Source organism: Stegodyphus dumicola, chromosome 1, assembly GCF_044657685.1.
Source record: "Stegodyphus dumicola isolate Sdum_Otavi_A_Nest chromosome 1, ASM4465768v1".
NCBI lineage: Eukaryota > Metazoa > Arthropoda > Arachnida > Araneae > Eresidae > Stegodyphus > Stegodyphus dumicola.
The window spans coordinates 206,447,784-206,469,835 of NC_140768.1; the positions used below are offsets into that span (position 1 = coordinate 206,447,784).

The 22,052-nt window shown below is 36.9% G+C and overlaps 1 protein-coding gene across 1 annotated transcript in view; it reads left to right on the forward strand.

Moving 5' to 3' along the window:
• Positions 1–22,052, forward strand: part of LOC146999451 (uncharacterized) — a 245,213-nt gene that overhangs the window by 202,913 nt on the left and 20,248 nt on the right. Inside the window, exon 2 of the mRNA XM_085824922.1 lies at positions 12,305–12,478. Within this exon, the coding sequence (XP_085681048.1) occupies positions 12,305–12,478 (174 nt within the window). The remainder of the gene's footprint in view (positions 1–12,304; positions 12,479–22,052) is intronic.

Genomic DNA, 22,052 nt, shown 5'->3' on the forward strand with positions numbered 1-22,052 from the left:
TAAATTTATAATTGATATTTGTGGTAAAGAAGTATTTTAAAATTATTATTTATGCTTTACTTTTATTTGTAGTGAAATTTTATGTTGATAATTGATATGTGTAAGCCATTCCGGCGTTTATAAAAAAAACTGATAGCTGAGTTTTGAATTTGTTCCCAAGTAGGCGCGTGAAAAATAAGTAATAACGTCAAACTGACGTAGTGTGATTTGATTACACTGCTGAATTGGCAAGGGTTTTTTTCTTAGTTCTCGCCATCCAGGCGTGTGATAGATAGTAACGTCATCCCGACGTATTACAGATTGTATATACTAAAAGTTGTATTGCCAAACTGGCAAAAATTGTTTTTGTTATCGCCAACCAGGCGTGGAAATAGATAGTAAAGTCGTCAAACTGACGTGGGTAAAATTCCATTGTTTGCCTAACTGGCAAAGGTGTTTATATAGTTATAGCTAACGAGGCTTGTGAATAGTGAGTTAAAACGTCAACCCGACGTAGTACTATAGTATTTTGTGCCAACCTGGCCAAGTTGTTTAAATAATTCTCTCCAATTGGTTAGTGTGAATTTCGTATTTGAGAAATTAAGTCTCTTCAAAAATTATATGTTTTTAATACAAGTACGAGCTTTTAGATTGTATTTCAAAAGGAAGCCTAATAAAGGTAACTTGTGTCAACATGTCATTCTTAGCTAGGAGTAAAAAACAGGATTTAAAAGTACTAGCAGAAGAGTTAGGTTTAACCGTGAAACCTGAATTTAAGATTGCACAGTTGCATAAACTGATTACTGAAAGTCCCGATTATGATGAGGAGTTTACTCGAGAACTACTGGCTGCAATTAGAGAAGAAAGGGAACGAAAAGAAGAATGCGAAAGAGAAGAAAGAGAAAGAAGAGAAGAATGCGAAAGGGAAGAAAGTGAAAGAAAAGAAGAGCGTGAAAGAGAAGAGCGAATTAGAGCCTTTGAGCTACAGAAACTTCAGTTGGAAGAAATGGCTGCAACAGCACAGCCGGTAGAAACTACGCAGTTACCTGAGCAGCCTTTAAAAATTAGAATTCACGATGTCATGCCACGTTTCAACCCTAGAGAAGATGAAATAAGTTTATTTCTGGTGTTATTTGAGCGTCAAACTAAAATAATGAATATACCTGCTGAAAATCAAGTGACTCAACTTATTTCATTGCTGCCTCCTGACATTGTTCAGCTTATTGCTAGAGAACCAGAAGAGGGCGCAAAAAAGTATGAACATGTAGAAACTTTACTGTTACAACGATTTAAATTGAGTGCGGAAAAATTTCGACAACTATTTAATAAACACCAAAAATCTATTGAAAGTACTTGGTATGATTTCTACTATGAATTAAAGAATTATTTAAAAGGATGGCTTAACGGATTAAACATTAAAACTTTTGAACAGCTAAAAGATCTCATGCTGGTTTATCAAATAAAAAAGCGTACTTCTCCTGATTTCAAAGAACATTTTATGGATCAATGGACAACCATCATTTCACCCATCATTTGACCTACTGAAATGGTTAAGAAAACTGAAGATTTTGAAGATGTGAGAAAAATAATAAAACCGAAATTTTCTGCCAATCAGACTGAGAAAATTAACAAAGGACCGCGTTATGATAATTTTTTGAAAAAAATAGAGCATCCGCCTCATTTTAAACATTCTGATAGATGGGATGATTCAAAATACAAGAAAGATCATCAGCAAAGGAATCAGTTCCAAAACAAAAAACAAGAAAATTTATACGACAAAGGATATCAATTACGTTGTTTCGAGTGTGGATCATACGAACGTTTTAAGCCTCAGTGTCGTCGCTTAAAACCAAATGGAAAGGTAAATTGCGTATTTGGAATGATGATTTGTTAGAGACATATACAATTAACGGTTTAGTGAATGGGTATGAAATGCCTATTCTTCGAGACACAGGAGCCACTGTTCATGTTATTTCTCGAAAATACATTGATAACGCAAAAATGACTGGAGAACATGTCTGAGCACAATATCTTTTAAATGACCATTTAGTGTGTCTACCGTTAGCGGGAGTTGAAATTAATTGCGAACTTGGTCATATAAAGACAAAGGCAGCTGCTGTTACAAATGATCCCGGAAGTATTGGGTAACAAAACTGCACAATTGTTCAAAAATAAATCATTCTTAAATTTAGAAAAAATAAATGCGGTTTTGACACGATCTCAAGTAAAAAGATCTCATGAAGATGATCGAAGCAGAGAAATTCAAATGGAGAAACTAGAAGAACTGAAGTTTATTGAAACTGACGAAGATATTTTACCTCAAGCTGATGAGGAAGACAAGGAACTTAAGAAAGTGATTAATGTTAATTCAAAGGAATTAATTGAATCTCAGCATCAAAGCAGAGATCTAGCGTCGTTGCTTAACGAAGCTAAAAATGAAAATTCCAGCAAGACAAATGATTTCAAAGTAAAAGAAAACGGATTGTTGGTGAAAAGGAAAATAGATAAAAATGGAAATGAAAGGGAATTAATTGTTATTCCTTAAAAATATAGGGATCAAATAAAGTCATTATGTCATGATAGCACATCTGGACATTTAGGCGCCGTCAAAACTAAAGATAGATTAACTTTACTTACTTTTACTTTTACTTAAGATACTTTTACTGGCCTAATTGCTATAAAGAAATAGAAGAGTATGTTAAAACTTGCGATCCATGTCAAAGAGTGGGAAAATCTAATGATAAAGCCAAAGCACCTTTGACTTTAGTACCAATTATTGCAGAAGTATTTTCAAAAATTGACTTTGACGCATGCGGTCCTTTACCAATAACACCGAATGGCAATAGATATTTAATTACAGCTATTTGTGTAGCTTCAAAATATCCGGATTCTGTACCTGTTCCTAATATTGGCACAACGTCAGTAGTTGAAGCCATGTTACAAATATTTAGTAGAATGGGTTTCCCGAAAGAAATCTGAACCAAACTGATCAAGGTACCTCCTTTATGAGCAATCTAGCCATTGAATTTGTAGAAACATTTGGAATAAAAGTAACTAGAAGCTCAATACACCATCCGCAGAGCAACCCTGTTGAAAGATTTCACCGAACAATCAAACGAATTTTAAAAGTTTTATGTATCGAAGCAGCCCCTGTGTGGGAAAAGCAAGTTCTCGCAGCTCTATTTGCTTTAAGAACAATAACGCACGAGATTACTGGATTTACACCTGCAGAGTTAGAACACCTGTAACATTATTATATGAACAATAGATGAATCCTGAAGACGAAGGAAATAATGTTGCTGAATACGTTTTTCAATTGATAAATCGGTTAAAAAGATAAAATGCTGGAAATGCAAACCAAAAGAAAAATGTGGTACGATCGTAAAGCTATCAAAAGAGAATTCTCTGAAGGAGATTTAGTATTAGTTGTATCAACGAATGAACCAAAAAGACTAGCAGTTGAATGGAAAGGTCCTGGGAAGGTTGAGAAGAAATTATCCGAAACTAATTATGTTGTGAGTTTCGAAGGAAAAAATTACTTTAACCAAGTCTACCATGTTAACATGCTAAAACTTTATCATAGGCGAGCAGAATCGGTTAACCTTATGATTACAGAAGATCAATCTGAAATTGATGATATGGAGGAAAATTTCCCAACAATTGACTTCGAACCAACATTGTTCAATTTTGAGGACATTAAAGAAAACAGTTCCTTAAGTGATAAGCTAAATGAACAACAGATTCAAGAATTGCATGATATGCTGCTGAAGTTTTCAAAAATCTTTTCTAATAAACCTGGAAAAACTCATTTAATAACGCATGATATTCAATTGACAGAAAACACCCCAATCCACTGTAAGCCATACAGAATGTCTCCTAGACAAACGGATATATTAAAACCAGAAATCGATAAAATGCTTCAGCATAAAATAATTTAAATAGGAGATTCAGATTACACTTCTCCTATGATTTTATTAGAAGTAGCAGGGAGGGATCCAAGACCTTGTATCGACTATAGAAAATTGAATAAATTGACTAAAACACAATTCTTCCCCTTGCCTAATATCGAACAACGAGTAGAAACGGTAGCAGGAGCAAAATATGTAACTCTTTTGGATTTAACAAAGGGATACTGGCAAATACCTTTAACAACTAATTCTCAAAGATTAGCCACTTTTGTTACAAGTTTTGGCATATTTAGACCTCTACGGATGCCTTTCGGACTTAAAAATGCACCATTTTCATTTAGTAAAATGATGGCCCAAAATCCTTCACGGTTGTGAAAACTTTGCTGTTCCATATTTAGATGACGTGGCAATCTTTTCAAACACCTGGGAAGAACATCTAAGTCACCTGAAAGCCGTTTTGTCAAAATAAAGGACGCTGGTTTAACTATTAAACCAATAAAATGTAAATTTGCTCAAGATAGAGTAAAATATCTAGGACATATTGTAGGTCGTGGTATAAGAATGCCAAGTGAAGTGAAAGTAAAAGCTATTCTTGATTTTCCAGTGCCATCCACAAAAAGTCAAGTCAGAGCATTTTTAGGATTAGCGGGATATTATAATCATTACATTCCCATGTTCTCATCTATCGCAGCACCTTTAACAGAAACTTTGAAACGAAACTTAAAATAAGGGAAAATAAATTGGACAGAGGAGTGCACAAAAGCATTTGGAAGAGCTAAAAGAGAAACTGTCTCAAAGGCCTATACTACATGCACCTGATTTCAATAAGGAGTTTATTTTTCAAACTGATGCTTCAAACTCTGGTATGGGTGTCATTTCAGCTCAAAAAGATGAACGAGACAATGAACATCCAGTATTATACCTCAGTAAGAAGTTTACAGAAACTGAAAAGAAGTACTCTACCACAGAAAAGGAATGCGCGGCCATAATATTTGCTGTAAAGAAACTTCAATGTTATTTAGACGGGCATACTAAATTCCTCATCATGACCGATCATAATCCCTTAGTTTGGCTCAAAAATAATGTGAGTCTTAAATCCGCGACTTATGAGATGGGAACTAGTATTACAACCCTACAATTGCACGATCGTTCATCGAAGTGGTTAAAAACCATAAAAATGTAGACGCAATAAGTCGTACTCCCTGGCCTGATTAAATAATTTGTTTCTCCATATGGATAAAAAAATATTTTGTTCCTTCCTCTCTTCCTCAGTGTATGTCATTATATTATATCTTGTACTTCAATTCTGTATTGTGCTAATATTGTTGTTTTGAAAAAGGAAAAAAAAAAAAAAAAAAACGTAAATTTTAATTTATAAAAATCTAAATTAAAGTTTATCTGGAGGGGGGAGAGGTTGTAATATCTTGTTATTTAATAAATAAATATAATTATTGTTGAAGTGGCAACGCCATATTTGTATTAAACCGTTACTCAGCAGCGTGAGATATTGTTTTAAAAGATTAGAACTCTGAAGATTTTACCAGCTAGGAGTAGTATGAAAATTTTGCCACTTAAGAATTGTATAAAATTTGTCTATCACCGTGAACTAAAAATAAAATTTATGTTCTACTAAGAAGACTGTTAGTTTTGTAAATTACTGCAAAATACATTACACCGGTGAACCCTCTTGTGTCACATTCATTCCCGCTGACCGCTGGGCAAACTCTGGTCGTCGTCGTTGCTTTCTAGCGTTGCGGCTTTCCTTCCGTGGACCTTGTCTGTTGACCGGCTTTGAAGACTGTTTCACTCTTTTTCTCTTTTCACTAGCTCCTTGCCCTGGCCCCTTGACTTGTTGCTTTTTTCTCTTATTTCCCGCGTTGACCTTAAGCCTCTTATGCTGCCATATCTCTTAGGTGTATCTGGGCTGCAGCTGACTGTACTTGGTTCGGAGCTTTATCACCGTTGGTATCACTGGAACTCTGCAATAAATCTTTAAGAAGTGTCATTTCACCACGATCGTAATATTTTTTTAATCTGATCAATATTGGCTTTTGATTCTTCGCCATTGCCATTTTTCAGAATTACTACAGTTTCTCGAATATTTTTTGTTATAAATGGCCTCTTTAAATTTAGGGCAGAACTTAGCTACTTTTGCATCGGGAGCACAGGATACGCTATGTTTCAGTTTTAACACTTTTTCCCTTCTTTAAAATTTCCTTCTCTCCGACTTTTATCATAATAATATTTCTGCTTACTTCTTGCGATGTCAGAAGATTGAATAGCCTCGTCGACAAATTTCTTTATATCCGACATCTGAAACTCCGGAGCACACTTTTGCACGAAAAATAGTCTATCGAAGGGTGTTATTATTTACCTTTCTAGAAATAATTCAGCAGGGGTTTTACCAGTCGTATCGTGTATCATCGTGCGTAATGCAAAGGAGAGCTGATCAACCGAATCATCCCATCTATCAACTACGAATGGTCTTAACAATATTGCGAACATTAGATTGCGGTCGAAAGCCATCTTCAAGCAGCGTATGCCAAGCCCTGCACATTGATTATGAAATATCTGACTAACGATTCGGGGTCCGTTATTTGATATTATTTTTATAATATCAGATAACGGTCCCAAATTTGTTATATATTTGATATTTTGAAGCAAATGTGTATTTTTAAATATATGTTTGATATTTTATATTAAATATATACTTTAAAACATATATTTAATACTTCAAGTGTATATTTTAAAATATATATTTGATATTTAAAAATATGGTGCACCATAGTTACGCCATGTTTAGAATAAATTTATTTAGATGGGAATCTGCGACTATTTTGGCGGAAGCCCTTTTTAGAGGAATTATTTCTACCCATTTGCTAAAATCACCTACGATTAAAAGTAAGTAAGGGTGTCTATTCTTATCGCTTTTTCGGATAAGATCCTAAGAGATCGGCCTCCAGCAATTCATTGGGGAAGGTAGCCTTAATGCTATTTAGGTATCGGTAATAATTAACATCATTTACTATTTGGCAGATATGGCAGGACCTGACATACTCCGTAACAATTTCTTGTAATTTTGGAAAGAATACCGCCTCTCGAACACGTTTAATTGCCTTTCTAATACCGAGATAACCGGAAATCGGTGCATCATGTAACCCTTGCAAGACGCTAAGTCTCAAACTCGTTGGGATGACTGGCTTTAGCTCATTTTCGTTGGTAGCTTTTGAATAAAATAGGAGATTATCGATAATTTCGTAATTGGCGGCTCTGTTTCTGATGGCTGTTTAAATCCGGATGCTCAAAGTTATCTGGATTCTGTAGGTACGCATAAATGTTTTTTAAATTCTAGATTCTCTTTTAGTTCAGCAATAATAGTATATAGAGAATATAAGATCTTTGAAGTTAACATTGTGCATTTAACTTGATTCCCCTGTTCGTCTAATTTAATGCGAGAAAACAACATCCGTGACAATATTTTCTTTACCAGGTAAATGTTTCAATACTAAATTATATTCCTGAAGTTTCAATGCCCACCTCATCAATTGAGGTGACAAGGTTTACCTGAGTAAAGTCTAAGAATAGCAGCATGGTCAGTGTAGACTCTTACGGGTTGCTTTCTGAAGTATACACAGACTTTTTTCACATATAAAACGACTCCTACGGCAAAGTCTGATACATCTGCAGATATTTCAAGCTGACATCCTGTGTCAGCAACCTTTAGCACTAGTGCTGAAATTAAAGCTGCTTTTAACTGTTCAAACGCAGAATTGGCTTCCTTCGACCAACAAAATTTTGCTTTTTTTTCCTTTTTAGTGTTAAGAGAGGCTCACGTATAATGGGCAAAGTTTTTAATAAAGGATCTGTAATAGGAGCACATTCCAAGAAACGATGCAAGTTTTTTCGCTGTATTTGGAGGAAGGTAGTTTTAATTGGCGACAATTTTTGAATCTTTGGTTTCGATACCTTTAGCGGAGATTTTATATTTTAAATATTTCAATTCCTTTGCCGCGAATTAGCATTTGTTAGGATTCACTTTTAAACCAGCATCTTGTAAAGTGTAAAGACTTCCATCAGAGGCTTCATGTGCTTGTCTATCGTATTACTGGTAATGATTATGCCATCTAGATAGATTTTTCGAGAACTGTAAGAATTACGTCCATCGTTCGTAGAAAAGTAGTGGGGTCACCACATAAAAAGAATAACACACGTAAAATGCGTAAATGACGAAGTGATAAATTCTATGATAAACGCCACCTTATTAACATCCGGTGATTTAAAAATAGCCAGAGGTAAGATGTTATATATCTTGTGGAATTTATTTTTCTAATTATATTCTCTATTATCGGTAACGGGTAAACCGGATATTTTATAACATTACTTAATTTTTCTATAATAAATGGCAAAGCATTATGCTTTACTTCCATTAGGGGGTAAATTTTTCTTCTTACGACATAATACGACTGGGTTTGTGAACGGACTACTAGAAGACACAATTATTTTATTTTTTTTAACATTTCTTTTACGTGCTCTTCTATAATTGCCTCTTTGACGTTATCATACTTATAGGGCTTAGCCCTTCAAGGTAAATTATCCCCAGTATCAGCCGAGTGGTTAACAGCATGAGTACGACCCGGTTGGTCACTAAAAGAATCTTCAAATTTTCTTACAACTTCTTAGATTTTCCCTTTTTCGTCCTCTTTCAGGTTATTTATCTCCAGCGCTAGAGGCTTAACTTCCTCAGATTTCTTCTTCGCCATGTCAAGTGTGATGGTGGCTTGTTGGAAATTTATTCTTGCTTCTGCTGACTTGAGAAAATCCATACCTAAAATGTCATTAGCTTGCAAATTTTTAACTACAAAGAAGGTAATTTTTAGTTCTCCCCTTTTACCCGCATGTATAGGAGCAATTTTCAAATGCAAACGCACTTTTTCCCTTGCGTTGCAATCACAACTGTACCTTTGATGTTGTACAACTTTTAACGTAGGAAATTCTGCCTAAATCACTTTAGCCCCAAAACTACTCTGTGCTCCGTGTCAATTAATGCGACTGCTGGCACGTTGTTTAAAGAATTTGTACTTCTGGTAATTGTACATTCTTAACCACCACAGTATTCACATGAATTTGGGAGCAATTTTAAACAACGGAAGGACTGTCTTCCTTCTGACGGAAGGAATGTCTTATAACCAACGGAATGTCTTCCTTCCGTTGTTTATATCCCTTTTGGTGATTGTTTCTCTTCGGCGAAAATTCTTTCCTGCGGTTGAATTTCTGCTGCTGTCATTCATCTGGCTTAGGCGTGCAAGAATTTCAGTACCCTTGCCCATACATTTGCGTGCGAGCATTGTTGGAAATGCGGCGGCTTCCGCATTTTGTGGCCACCTCAAATAGAGTTTCCAACGTCGACGGTTTTCTTATCTCTATAAAATCTTGCGCTGGTGGGAATAATCTCGGCAAGATGATTTGAATTACTTTCTCATCTGGATTTCTTCCATACAGCAGTTTCATCACTTGGATTTTGCGTAGAATAAAGCTTGCTAAATCTTCCCCGTTCATCTGCTACCAGTTATACAGTTCGGCTTCTAACCGTGCATGATTCTTTAAGACTGTAAATGCCTTTTAGAAGGGCAGTTTTGAAGTTTTTCTACTTGCCGCGTGGTGCTATACCAATAAACCGCCATGGTAGAGAGGTGGTGCTCGCGTCTTCCGTCACTAAACATTTGCTGATGCCTTTATACCAACTCAAGTCTTGTCCTTGGAGAACTGAAGTTAAAATTGCCCACTGGGTATAAAATATAGTCATTGTCCAGCTGGTCCATGAATGCTGCTGCTGAACCATTTCTATCTAATAGGGATTGGGACCTCATTGACGCTCTCATCGTGTTGACAATCCATCCAAAGCTTTCCATAGGGTTGGCTTGAATCATCAGAGATGTAGACGTGGATAGGGTCAGATCACTTTTGAAGTTTTCCATTGTTCTTAACTGTTTCAAGTGCCAGTTATAGAGTCTTCTTGTTCTTTTTGGTAGCATACAACTTGGACCCTATGTAGAAGACGAATTAGCGAATTCTCGCTATGTCTTGAAGAATAAATACCGCAGAAGAAAGGTTTTTAAATAACCGTTTTACTTAAACTAAATTAAAACAGATGCACGCACTGAACTTCGTGCTCACAAATCACCACCACTTGTGACTAATGTAAATGTAACAGAAAATAAGAAGGTAACAAAAATAAGAAGGTAACTAAACTGTTTCAGGTACCAGTTATAGAACCTTCTTGTTCTTTTTGGTAGCATACAACTTGGACCCTATGTAGAAGATGAATAAGCGAATTCTCGCTATATCTTGAAGAATAAATACCGCAGAAGAAAATTTTTAAATAACCGTTTTAATTAAACTAAATTAAAACAGACGCACGCACTTCGTGCTTACAAATCACCACCACTTGTGACTAACGTAAATTTAACAGAAAATAAGAAGGTAACAAATAACTAATACGTTAAGATATCTAACAACCGGCTCCTTAGCTTAACTGACGCTAAATCGGCTGCACACAGCAAAGCCGAGCCGAGAAATATCAGTATGAACTGAATGGTGTCTAACACCGACTACAGAGATAATTTCAAACACGCAGCATAAACTCAGAACTAAGTCCACTACTACTCTATTTGAAACGCAGCTTAAATACTGCTTTTGAAACACGTTTAGACTTGCATCTACGTCATAACAAATTTTCAATCCGGCACGAAACCGAAATCAGGAGGGAAAGGAAAGTCGAATTAAAAATAATAGGTTAGAATAAAATAAATCTGTGTAACCGTACTCGTCACAGAGTACTCGTAATCTCGTAATCACTCGTAATCAGAATCACTAACCCCTTTTCCGTCTGGGGGGGGGGCTTTGTACAAAGCAAAATATATTCGCGTTTGCGAGTTATTGTCATTAAGTAAGTTCCAACCCTGAATACTGAACAGAGCTGCAAAGTTCATCAAAGAGAAAAAGTTGTTCCTCAGTCCTCCGTTCCTTTTAAAGAGAAATATAACTTCTCTGCTTTTTTCCTTTAAAAAAATTGCAAAAACCTTTCGTGTTTTAAATTGGAAAAGTCACAGCAAGATAGAGGTCCTCATTAATAAACGGAAAGAAACCTTGACTTTGTTATTAAAAATTATATATTAATCAGCAGCATGAATTATTAAGTACCATACAGATAATGTTAAACATTTCTTAAAACCCAAATGCTTCTGTATTAGGATACTTATAATATATGGCGTTAAGGATATCTTTTATTTACTGCAATATTTATTGTTTCAAATGCTTATAAAGACTGTTAATGGATACATTCAAAATTTTAAATTATTACAAATTTTATCAATTTGATATACAATGAACTCTCCCGAGACGACCAAGCCGACCATCTCTGAAATATTTCTGAGAATATAAGTAGAATCTATGTTAAGCATCACCTTTTTAACATGATTACCCGCACAAAATTTCAAGATCCTCTGGAACCGCGAGTCATCCTCTTATAGAGAATTCACTAAGTTATTAGAAACCAAATAACTCTGAAACAACTCTGAAGCAATTCTGAAATAAAATATATGGCTTAAGGAACCTCTTTCATTAATTACTAATACTGAGAATGTTTATTAATCAGCTACATTACACATTAGTACATTAGACGTATTATTAAGTAAATGAAATAATATAAGTTCGGATCCCAATCGGTAACATTTATCTTAGATTCTCGTAGCTCCTTCTCCTTTCAGTATATACTTATCAGAATTAACAATTCATTAACATAATAAAGGAACAACAACAACGAAAAAAATTACACGACAAATTGATCGTTCTTTCCTCTCTTTTCATTAGTTGCAGCAGCAAGTTGAGCAAGAGAGAGTGAGTTGCCGTTTTCGTCGTCTGGTACAATTTGTAATTTTTTTTATTTCTGTTGGTTAGCAGGAGTAAGCGTGACCTATCTCGGAGCACTTGATTACCTAGGTGAGTCATTCAAAGGCTTACTTTATCGTCACGTACCATTCAACGAGAATAAGCAAACAGCATGGTGCAGGGACACTTTACCTGAAAACAAAAAGGCGATTTGTCTAGAAGTACGTATATAATTTAAATTGCTCGGTTTGTTAACCAGGGAATTTTTTAAATAAGTTGAAAATTGGCAGTGTGTGTAACAGAAAGCTTATGCCTCTTGCTGTGGGTACACTTGCCAAGTCAGGGCAGTGATAAATAACTCTAAAAACAATTCTCCTGAAGAACATACTGTCTTAAATAATGTAAATTATTTCAAATATAATTTAAAATAAACGGAAAGTATAGTTTTAAAAATAGTCTTGTAAAGAATATACTATTTTATATTCCACTATACGTAGCAAACTGATAAATCTTTTCAAATATCTTTTCAGGAACATTCTTAGCTGCCTTAACAGTACTCTGCGGATGCCCTACAGAATATGATGATAAGTGTACGGCGTTTATGTTCAACATCCTTGCATCACTCCTGCAGCTACTCACAGCCCTCATCGTAGTGGGCTGGGTCTGGAGCATTATGTGGGGAATTACTTTCGTCAGCATAAGCAGTGAGTATTTTTTCACATATTTGATATTTACAGCCCATTTCGTTAAAGATTAAACAGCGCAGCTTTTGATTTATGCGGTATTCAAATTTTGAAAAAATGTGTCCACCGAAGATTCAGATATCTTCGGTATGGAGTTTGTTTCCTTTGCGTAATCAGAAATAATTTGGGATTGTATGGGTACTATATCTTTAACAGATTGTCTGATCTTTTTCTAAATCATCTGAAAAACCTTTAATCCCTTTCAGTTAAAGAGAGTAATAGAGTCCACACCATATATGCACTTCCAACATATCATCTCTTCTGTTAGTCAACTGCCCTGGTGATCATGAATTTGGAGCACCCATCAGCGGCCGAGCGGTAAAGTCGTTGAACACTGGTAGTTCGGTCCGAGGTTCAAATGCCGCGAACGAGCTGGCTGCATGGGCGTTTTCGTGGTGCGTAACGTATATAGGAACCAGTTTCACTAAAAACGTCTTCCACAAAGGCATTCTTCCCTTTTAGCAGATAGCCCCCGAGTGCTGTGCCGTAATCAAATAAACCAAAACATGAATATAGGGGCTAACAAGAGAGGGTTGTTTTTGTGGGCGCACCCCCGACCCCCCCCCCTAGCCGATTCATATCAGCCATAAGGGCACAAAGGGGAAGGCCCGTCTAACACAAAACGAGGCAGCCACCGATCCAGCCGTGCCCAAAAAAGAAACACACAATTCTTAATTTTAAAAAAACAGACAATTCTTAATTTTTAAAGCCATAAAATATCAAATGCTCCCGAGAATCCAGGCCCGGGCTCCGAGCAACAAAAAAGGTAGAAAAATTAAACATAACAAACTAAAAAACACTGGTTCAAATGGTTGCAAGCCTTTTAAAATCTCTTTTAAAAACTCATAACATCCAATTTTAATTCTCCTAATCACCAATGCCAACAATACTTTTATTTTTATTTATCACAGTCATAACATCTTGTGAAAATTTCAATAATTTATCATATTTCATTTGTGTTATATCTAATCCTGTTATTCCATATTTTGCCTTCACCCCCCCCCGGGTAAGAGTATATATCTCAACGAAATGTTCCGCATCTCCAATAAGATCACATTTGAGGCATCTATCGTTGCCCTGGAGGTGGAATCTCTTTAAATATTGTGGAAATCTTCCATGACCTGTCATAAGTTGATTCACATCTATATCTGTATAGGTTTTCATTTCTCTATTTATTTTAATATTTTTTAAATAAGACTTTCATCTTGTTGAATTTTCCCACATTTGATTCCATTGTTTATAATAGTAGTCTTTCATTTTTATAATCATTTTGCTTCTTGCCGGATTTGACAAGAGAGGGTGAAATAACGGTGAAATAACGGGGCGCAACCCCAGCCCACCTAACCAGGACAACTTGGTCATATGACTTTCAACGGGAGCCAGCCCATCCAACAACAAACGAGGAGCCAGCGATCCGGCCGTGCTCAAAACAACTAATAAAGAGACAAGAGATGGTATCAGACTTCGTGACAAAGAACGATATGGTTGGTTGGTTGGTAAATTTTGTAGTGCATGACCTCAAAGGTAAACATACAGTCATGCCTAAAAGAAAAACATAGGGACAAACAACATCATCTTAATTAATAAAAGAGTAAATTTTAAAATATAACTTGAACATTTTCTTTGCAACAAACTAAAATTCAATCCTATCAAAAATTATGCAAAAATTATGAAGTCCAGCAAGATACTGATGAAAATACTAATCAGAAGTGACGAATAATAGTGTGACGGTGAGACCCATAAAATTTTCAAGATGAATTCAGATGTAAAACGGGTAAAACTTATATGAAAACATTAAAAATGCATTAAATTATTTTAAAACAATTTCAGAGTGAATTAAAAATACCAGTAACTCTTAAATAAAGAATTAAATTAAATTTATCTGTTGTCGGATTAAACGATTAATAGTTACCCGACAACTATTAAAATACTTCAAAAGAAAACTTGAAATATGGACATATCAAAATTTGTCACAGTGGAAGAACAGAATTAACTTATTCAAATAGTTTCACTCTCGAATTTTTAAAACTTAATTATGTGTAACAGAAGAGTAGTCAGCCTGAGCTAAATTAAAAGGATTTTCACATAACCGTCAAGAAATTTTTAGAAAGGATAAAGTATGTGAACAAAATATCATGTGCAATAATGGGGTATTTAGTAATCGCTCGAAGCTCCAGAACAAAGCGTATATAGGTGGGGGGGGGGCGCCTGCTTTCATATTTGCAGTGCCAGAGTAGTATTATCAGTCACTTAGAAGGTAGTTGTTCAATGAAGCACTTTCCAAGAAAGTAGCATGTGTATCTTACGACATTGATAAACGCTTGAGTAATATGTTAGACTACTTAAAGAAAAATAAGTGTCATATACAAGATAGGCATGTTTATCACATGTGGCATACAAGATAGGCATGTAAGTTAATGAGCAGGTTTAATGATTAGTCAAATGCCTTGTAATCATCATATTTTTGCTCAGGTGTTAGTGACGGAGAAACACTGGAAAGCACTTTTTATGGAAATTTACCCTATCGGGAGCAATGAAAATCCTTAGCGGCAATTATCTGAAAATACACATTGAAATGGCCGAAAGGTTAAGACAGCTCAATGCTTGTAGATCCACCTGAGTTCGATCCCTAGCAAACGTACTAGTTGCATGGTCGGTTTTCGTACTTTTTTCCATGTATAGCATGGACATGAGCTAGTTCCGTTAAACCGGTATCTACGAAGGCATCCGTTACTTGGGCAGATAGCTATTGTATACTTTATACCGACTAAACAAAAGTTAGCTTCTTTTTATTCCTATGTTTTCCGTGCTCTTCAAGTTTGCTCCTCCAAACTAGCCCTTGATGAAGAACTGAATTATTTAAAAGCAATAGCTATTCACAGGGGCTTTTCACCCAACATTATTAATCAAGCAGTTAAAAAATTCTCATCTCAACACACTAAAAGGCACACTCTTGTTTTAGAAGATTATAAAAATTCTGTTGTCATTCCCTTCTTTCCATCAATTAGCTATAAAGTTGCACATATTTTGCAGAAATTTAATTTTCGGGTTGTTTATTCTCCCATCAATAAAATTCCGAGTTCCATACTTAAGGACCCCATTATGTATATGAATTCCTGGGGTATTTATAAAATTCCTTGCCAGTGTGGTTTAATTTGCATTGGCCAAACTAAGAGAGCCTTAAAATTTCGCGTCAAGGAACATGAGGCATATGTTAGAAAAAAGGAAACACAGAAGTCTTCTGTTGCGCAACATTGTTGGTCCGAAAATCACATTTTCAATTTTTCTGCTGCCGAAATTATTCAAAAAACATCTTCCATTGGAGAACTGGATTTTCTAGAGGCATTTCACATTCATAAAAATCTTTCTGTTCTAGTTAACGATCCTAATTCCAATCCAAATTTGCCTTCGGCCTTTAAAGAAATTATGTTTTAGTTCTGGTTTCACCAACAGATGGCGCCACTTGCTTATTCTTATCCAGGCTTTCTTATCTTATCTAATCATTTTTTCCTATCTTGTTCATTTGCGGTTTTGCAGCTGAGGATGGTGGTTCGGTAAAACCATCGAAACTAGTCCTGTGAAAATTTTGTAAATATAACGCAGGTTTTGGTTGTTTGACTTCTGAATTAATACTATTTAACCCGAAAATGTAAAACAACAAATTAAGTGCTGCACACTGTTGCGGCTTTTGAGATAGGTGGTGAGTGACACAAAGTGACAGGAATTCGCCAGCAAATGTATACCAAATTCCCATTTTAAATTCAGCATATATTTCTTTTGCCACCTTAAATGCCTCTTCCTTTCTGGATGTAAACTTTAATGTACGTCTGTGGCCTCAGATTGGCGTCTCGCGGGCTGCAACCTGCCCGCAAAGCAATTTTACTCAGTTCGCGATTACACTTCAGTTATGTATTTATTAAGACGATGTTTATAACTTTAGAACCAAAGAGATACGGACTGAGCTCATGTGCACAACTGCAACTGAAGCAAAAAAGAATCAAATTAATAGATTGAGGCTTTGTCACTGTACGCCTATATGCCAGGCCAGGTGGTTAAGATGGGATAACTTTTCGTCTTTGTACACTCAGTAAATTTAGTTCACCAGCTGATTGTTGATGACGCTTTAGTATTTTAGTGTTTCCCGTTTTCCCTATTGAGTTGGTATTTCTGATATATGCTTCGCTGTAGTCAGCAACTAGCTGGTTAAGTGAATGCAGAGTTGCGTATGTCATACTGCTATAATGATAAAGACAAACTAACATAAAAAACTATTTATTTGTGCTTCTTATTAGATCTACATTATGTCACTACATATCGTTTAGAATTGTGCATAAAATATGAGCATTACTTTAATATGAAAATTCATTTTATTGAATTAAAACAGCAGATAAAATCGTAATAATGATTTGATTAAAAGATTAAACTTTCAACCGTATCTTTAACAAAGCGTGAAAGCAAAGTGGACAAAGGAGGACATGCTTTTGAATATAATTGGGAAATTCGGTGTTTTTGCGTCTGTGTGCCCAATAAAATTGCATGTTTTATTTATAATTAGGAAACAGCAGTTCCAAAAGCCACCCAGATGGTACAGACAGTCGTTAGAGGAGCCTATTGCGGTACCAAAGGGCCTGGGTTTGAATCCCGGAGATGGCATCGATGTTAGCAAATGTACAGTGTCTTTGCCGCATGGGAGCATTCAAAATATATGGCGAGCCGAAAGTCCTCTCGTGTGGTTTGGTGGTAGGGGAAAGAAGTGGAGGCCTTCGGACCGCCCTCTGCGTACTCTCAAAATTGGGGGGAAGTAGAAGTCCAACCTCCTTGAGGCTCTAGAAACACAACTCGAATCAAAGCGTCTCACTCATTTTCTTCATCTTAAATCTGGCTGTGAAAAATCTCAAGAATATGCAAGAAAAATAACATTATTACAAAACAAATTTCAAGACAGATATAAAGCTGTTCCTGCTAGGTGACCTCAGGCCACGAGATGCGGATTTCTGAGACGAAGCCCTATCCCAGTATAACATTCGTAGGTTAAAAATACAACAACATAGATAGCATAGCACAGTTACATAACACATTGTAAATGAATTGAAATAAAAGTAATTGAGGAAGAGCATTTCTGAAGAAAATTCTACATAACATTTCAAGGGAAAACTGGATATGATCAACAGTCCATAATGGTGATGAAGTAACTGAGTAAGTCAGTAATGATCGTAGAATCGAACGTGCTAGTAGAAGCGCGGCGGATGCATAGATATACTCTTCTCAAAAGTGAAATTGCAACACCAAGAAAGAATGTGTCATGCAAATTGCAGGAGCGAGATTTGTGATTTGGGTATGCAAATAATAAAAGTTGCACACGCATTGGATCACGTGGTACGCATATGCGGACTATAAAGTTCAACCACTTTCTCTTCTCCTAAACAGCATTTGAGGGTTTACCGAGCATTGGAGAAGAAGCATAGAAAATGCCTCTGAGACGTCGGGGCGAGCTCAATACCATCAGTTAACGACCGGGGATTGTGATCGTATTATCAAATTCCATGAACTTGGTTTGTCGCTGGGCACAATAGCCACTCGTGTTGGGCACACAATGAGTACCATGTGTCACATGGTGGATTCAGGAAGGTGGTACGTGCATGTCGAAGAGGAAGTGGTACGCACAGGTGCACGTCAGAGTGCACTGACCGACATTTTCGGCGGTCAACTGTTGGAGACTCTCCATGTCACGTGACATCCGAAGCTGGTTGCCTCCAGGAGCAGTTGATTTGTGTCCACCCAAACGATACGGAACAGACTGCATGAAGTACACTTACGTTCACAGGTACCAGCCACAGGAGTACCATTGACTCCTGAACACGACTAGACGCCTGGTGTGGTGTCAGCGTCATAGTGCGTGGACCATCGAATGGTATCGGGTTTTGTTCACGGATGAATCTCGTTTTTGTCTGTGGAGGAATGACGGCCGTCGACGGATATGGCGGCAACCTAGAGAACGCTACGAAACAGCCCATTTTGCCGAGTGTCATACCGATCCTGCACAGTGCATTATGGTATGGGGTAACATAATGTTTGACCAAAAGAAACCCTTGGTACACACCGCATCCAACACGGTATTCCAGCAAGACAATGCCAAGCTGCATGTCGCACGGTGTACTCTTAATAGCCTAACCGAATTTGACATCCTAACATGGCCGGCAGCCTCTCCAAATCTGAATCCCATCGAACACCTGTGGGATGTCATTGTACGTGACATTAGCCGAGAACCACGGCCGCAAACCCTGGACGATCTGCGTACAGCAGTGGATGTGGCTTGCCAAAGGCTACCTTAGACAACTATCAATGGCCTCTTTGGTAGCATGCCTCTCCGGATTGTGGCCTGTATCGCTGCCCGAAGTGGGCACATTAGATACTGAATAAATTGGTTTATAATGATTTTATGTGTCTGTGTTTTTAATCATTTGCATATCAGTCTCACAACTCTCGATCCTGCAATTTGCATGACGCTACGAGCATTCTTTCTTGGTGTTGCAATTTCACTTTCGAGGAGAGTAGTATATCCATGGGTGGATGGTACCGTGAAGTGCAAGAGAAAAGTGAGTGGTTCTTGGCAGGAGCTTTGACGAAGACTCTTCAATTCATTGATTTGGACCTTTCATAAGAAACTCACCTTATTCGTCGACTGATGGTGTCCATTTGACTTATACATTCGTTTCATTTTGTCCACACTACTCATTTTGTTTTACCGATGGTCTTCACCAGATGCAGAGTAAAAGTAAGCACTGCTTTCTGAAACTATAGTTCACTATGTTCTTTTACAGAGCGTACAAGCTTTGCAGAGAATGGGAAAATTTCCGAGGATAACATTAGCTGGCAACACATTCGCTGCTCAAAGATGTTACTACGAGTGCATTGCTTAATACAAGAATTAATACAAAAAAATGAATAAGAATAGCGAAATGAAGTTTATAAGTATTAATGGACTCTTTTCATAAACAGACATTATTCAGTGTTACAAATATCTTGAAATTCTACTGACATTTGCAAAAATATATGATATTTATCAATAGTTGTTTCATATTTCTTATAATATATAAAAATAAATTTCTTAATATTTGATAAAATATTTAGTTCACCTTTAGCGAAAACGGATTGAAATTCTCGCATTACAGATATAATAGTAGTAAAATCATTAGAATTATCATAATTTGCAATAGTTACACTCTTGGCATTAGGATTTGTTACTTTAACAAGTTCAGAAAGGTTGTTATCATGAGTTGCAGAAGGCTGATATTCCTGTGCGCTTCTGGTAGTTTTAGGTTTGAGGGCAATAGAGGTTTTTCCTGCTAAGGCCTGCGAGTAGTTGACTCCAGGTTTTGCCAAGTTATTCTTGTTGGTCTTATTCGTTGGAAACTTTGCACATCCGCGATAAGCAGCTGGGTGTTTCCTCTTCTCGCAACTGCAGCAGGTTGTCACTTCGATCTTTCCCACTTGCGGGCAATCTGTAATTCTGTGCCCCAGTGAGCATTTAACACAGTGAGGATTAAGATGGCAAGTTTCTGAAGAGTGGCACTACAACTGGCAGTTGTGGCATTCGAAAACCTGATTTTTAAAAATAAATTTTTCTACTGTGATTGAAAATAAAGATGTATATTTTCTCCACGTTGTCTGAGGGTAGAATTTCTATAACAAAAAGGGGCGTTGGTGCTCGATTCCTGTGTCGGGTGAGCTAAACGGCCTTGGGAACTGAAAAACCTCTATTTTTGAGGACTGGCGTAATTTTGTACCACTGGTGTTGATGGGGATACCTCGTATTAAATAAAACCTTAATAGGCCACTTAAACATAGGATTTATGATGTAATGTTCAACTTGCTGAGCATTAAAAAGGTTCATTAATTTCCGATGATCATCCTCCGTGCTAGGGAGTATTTTAATTAACTCCCTGTTAGGTCTGCCAAGAAATTTGGCGTCAGTCATGGTGGAAATTTGTTCCTATTTAGAAAAACTCGAAAAACGTTTGTACCACTCAGAATCTTCTAATTTTATACTCAAATTGACAATTACTCCCTTCTTAATTTCTGCTGCAACAGAATTTTCGTCTGGAGTAAACTCAAAGTTTGGCCATTCTTTCGGAGAGCTTTTCAAAACTTCGGAGCCCTCCTACCAATTGCATTGCCGCAAATGTTCAGGCGTACAGCCACGAGATGCCACATCTGCCGGATTCAATTTCCCAGGGATATGTCTCCAACATTCCTGCTTCGAGAGTTTCCGAATCTCCTTTACTCTATTATTCACAAATACTCCCCAGTTTTCCTCTCGTTGTATCCAACTAAGAGCCACAGTAGCGTCTGTCCAGTAATATATCGGGACATCGACTAAGCACAGGGTTTCAACAGTATACCTTGCCAAGCGTGCACCTAGAACACAGGATAGCAACTCCAAACGCGGAATAGTTATTTTCTTTAAGGGCGATACCCGTGATTTTGCTATGACGAATTTAATGAAAACTTTGTCTTCTTCCTTACTTCGTAAGTAAATGACAGTTGCATAAGCAGCTTGACTGGCATCGCAAAAGACGTGTAGAGTCCATGAATCCTTAATTCCATGACCCATGCGACGAGGTAATTTAAGGCTGGAAAGACTAGGCAACCTTTAGTACCATCTCTCAAATCTTGTTTGAAGTTCATCTGGTAATGGTTTATCCCAGGTCGATTTTGTTGCCCAAGCCTCTTGAAGAATTAATTTCGCAGGTAATATGACGGGCACAAGGAAACCTAGCGGGTCAAAAACAGCATGGATTAGAGACAATAGTCTCCTTTTTGATAACTCTCTTTTAACGATTCCTCTTTGGATGGATATTGTAAGGCTGTCATCTCGTCGGTCCCACTGCAAGCCTAGAACTGCGGAGACTGGGTCACTATCTTCAGCTGGTAGCTCTTGATCACCATATTGATTAAAGGTCCACATTCGAAGATCCATTTTGGCTTCTGCCATAATAGTAATCGACTGGCTTATAAAAACCTTTAGCTCTTCGTTATCATCGACTGACGGACACAATTGTCAACATAAAATGATTTGGCAAGTTTATTCGCAACAGCTTTGAATTCACGTGAAACGTGGGACAAATGAAATGAAATCTCAGCTGCCAATAAATAGGGGCTACTAGTTAACCCAAAAACAACCCTCTTGTGACGAAACATTTCAATTCTATTATTTACCCACCACAAAAACTTTAAATAATTTTGATCCTCACGCTCTACCTCAATCTGTAAACAGGCCCGCCTAATATCGGATGTTACACCAATTGCCTTTTCCCTAAACCGCATTAGAATGGCTGAGATTTCTTCTACAAGGTTTGGACCTTTTATCAAGCAATCATTTAGCGAAAGCGAACCAACGACTTTGCTCGACGTATCGAATACTGGCCTAATCTTGGTGAGGCTACCTAATTTTATTACTGGATGGTGTGGTAAATAATGCCTTCCGTCATTCTTTACTGATTTGGACAATTTCTATGACATCTTCCGCTAGCCA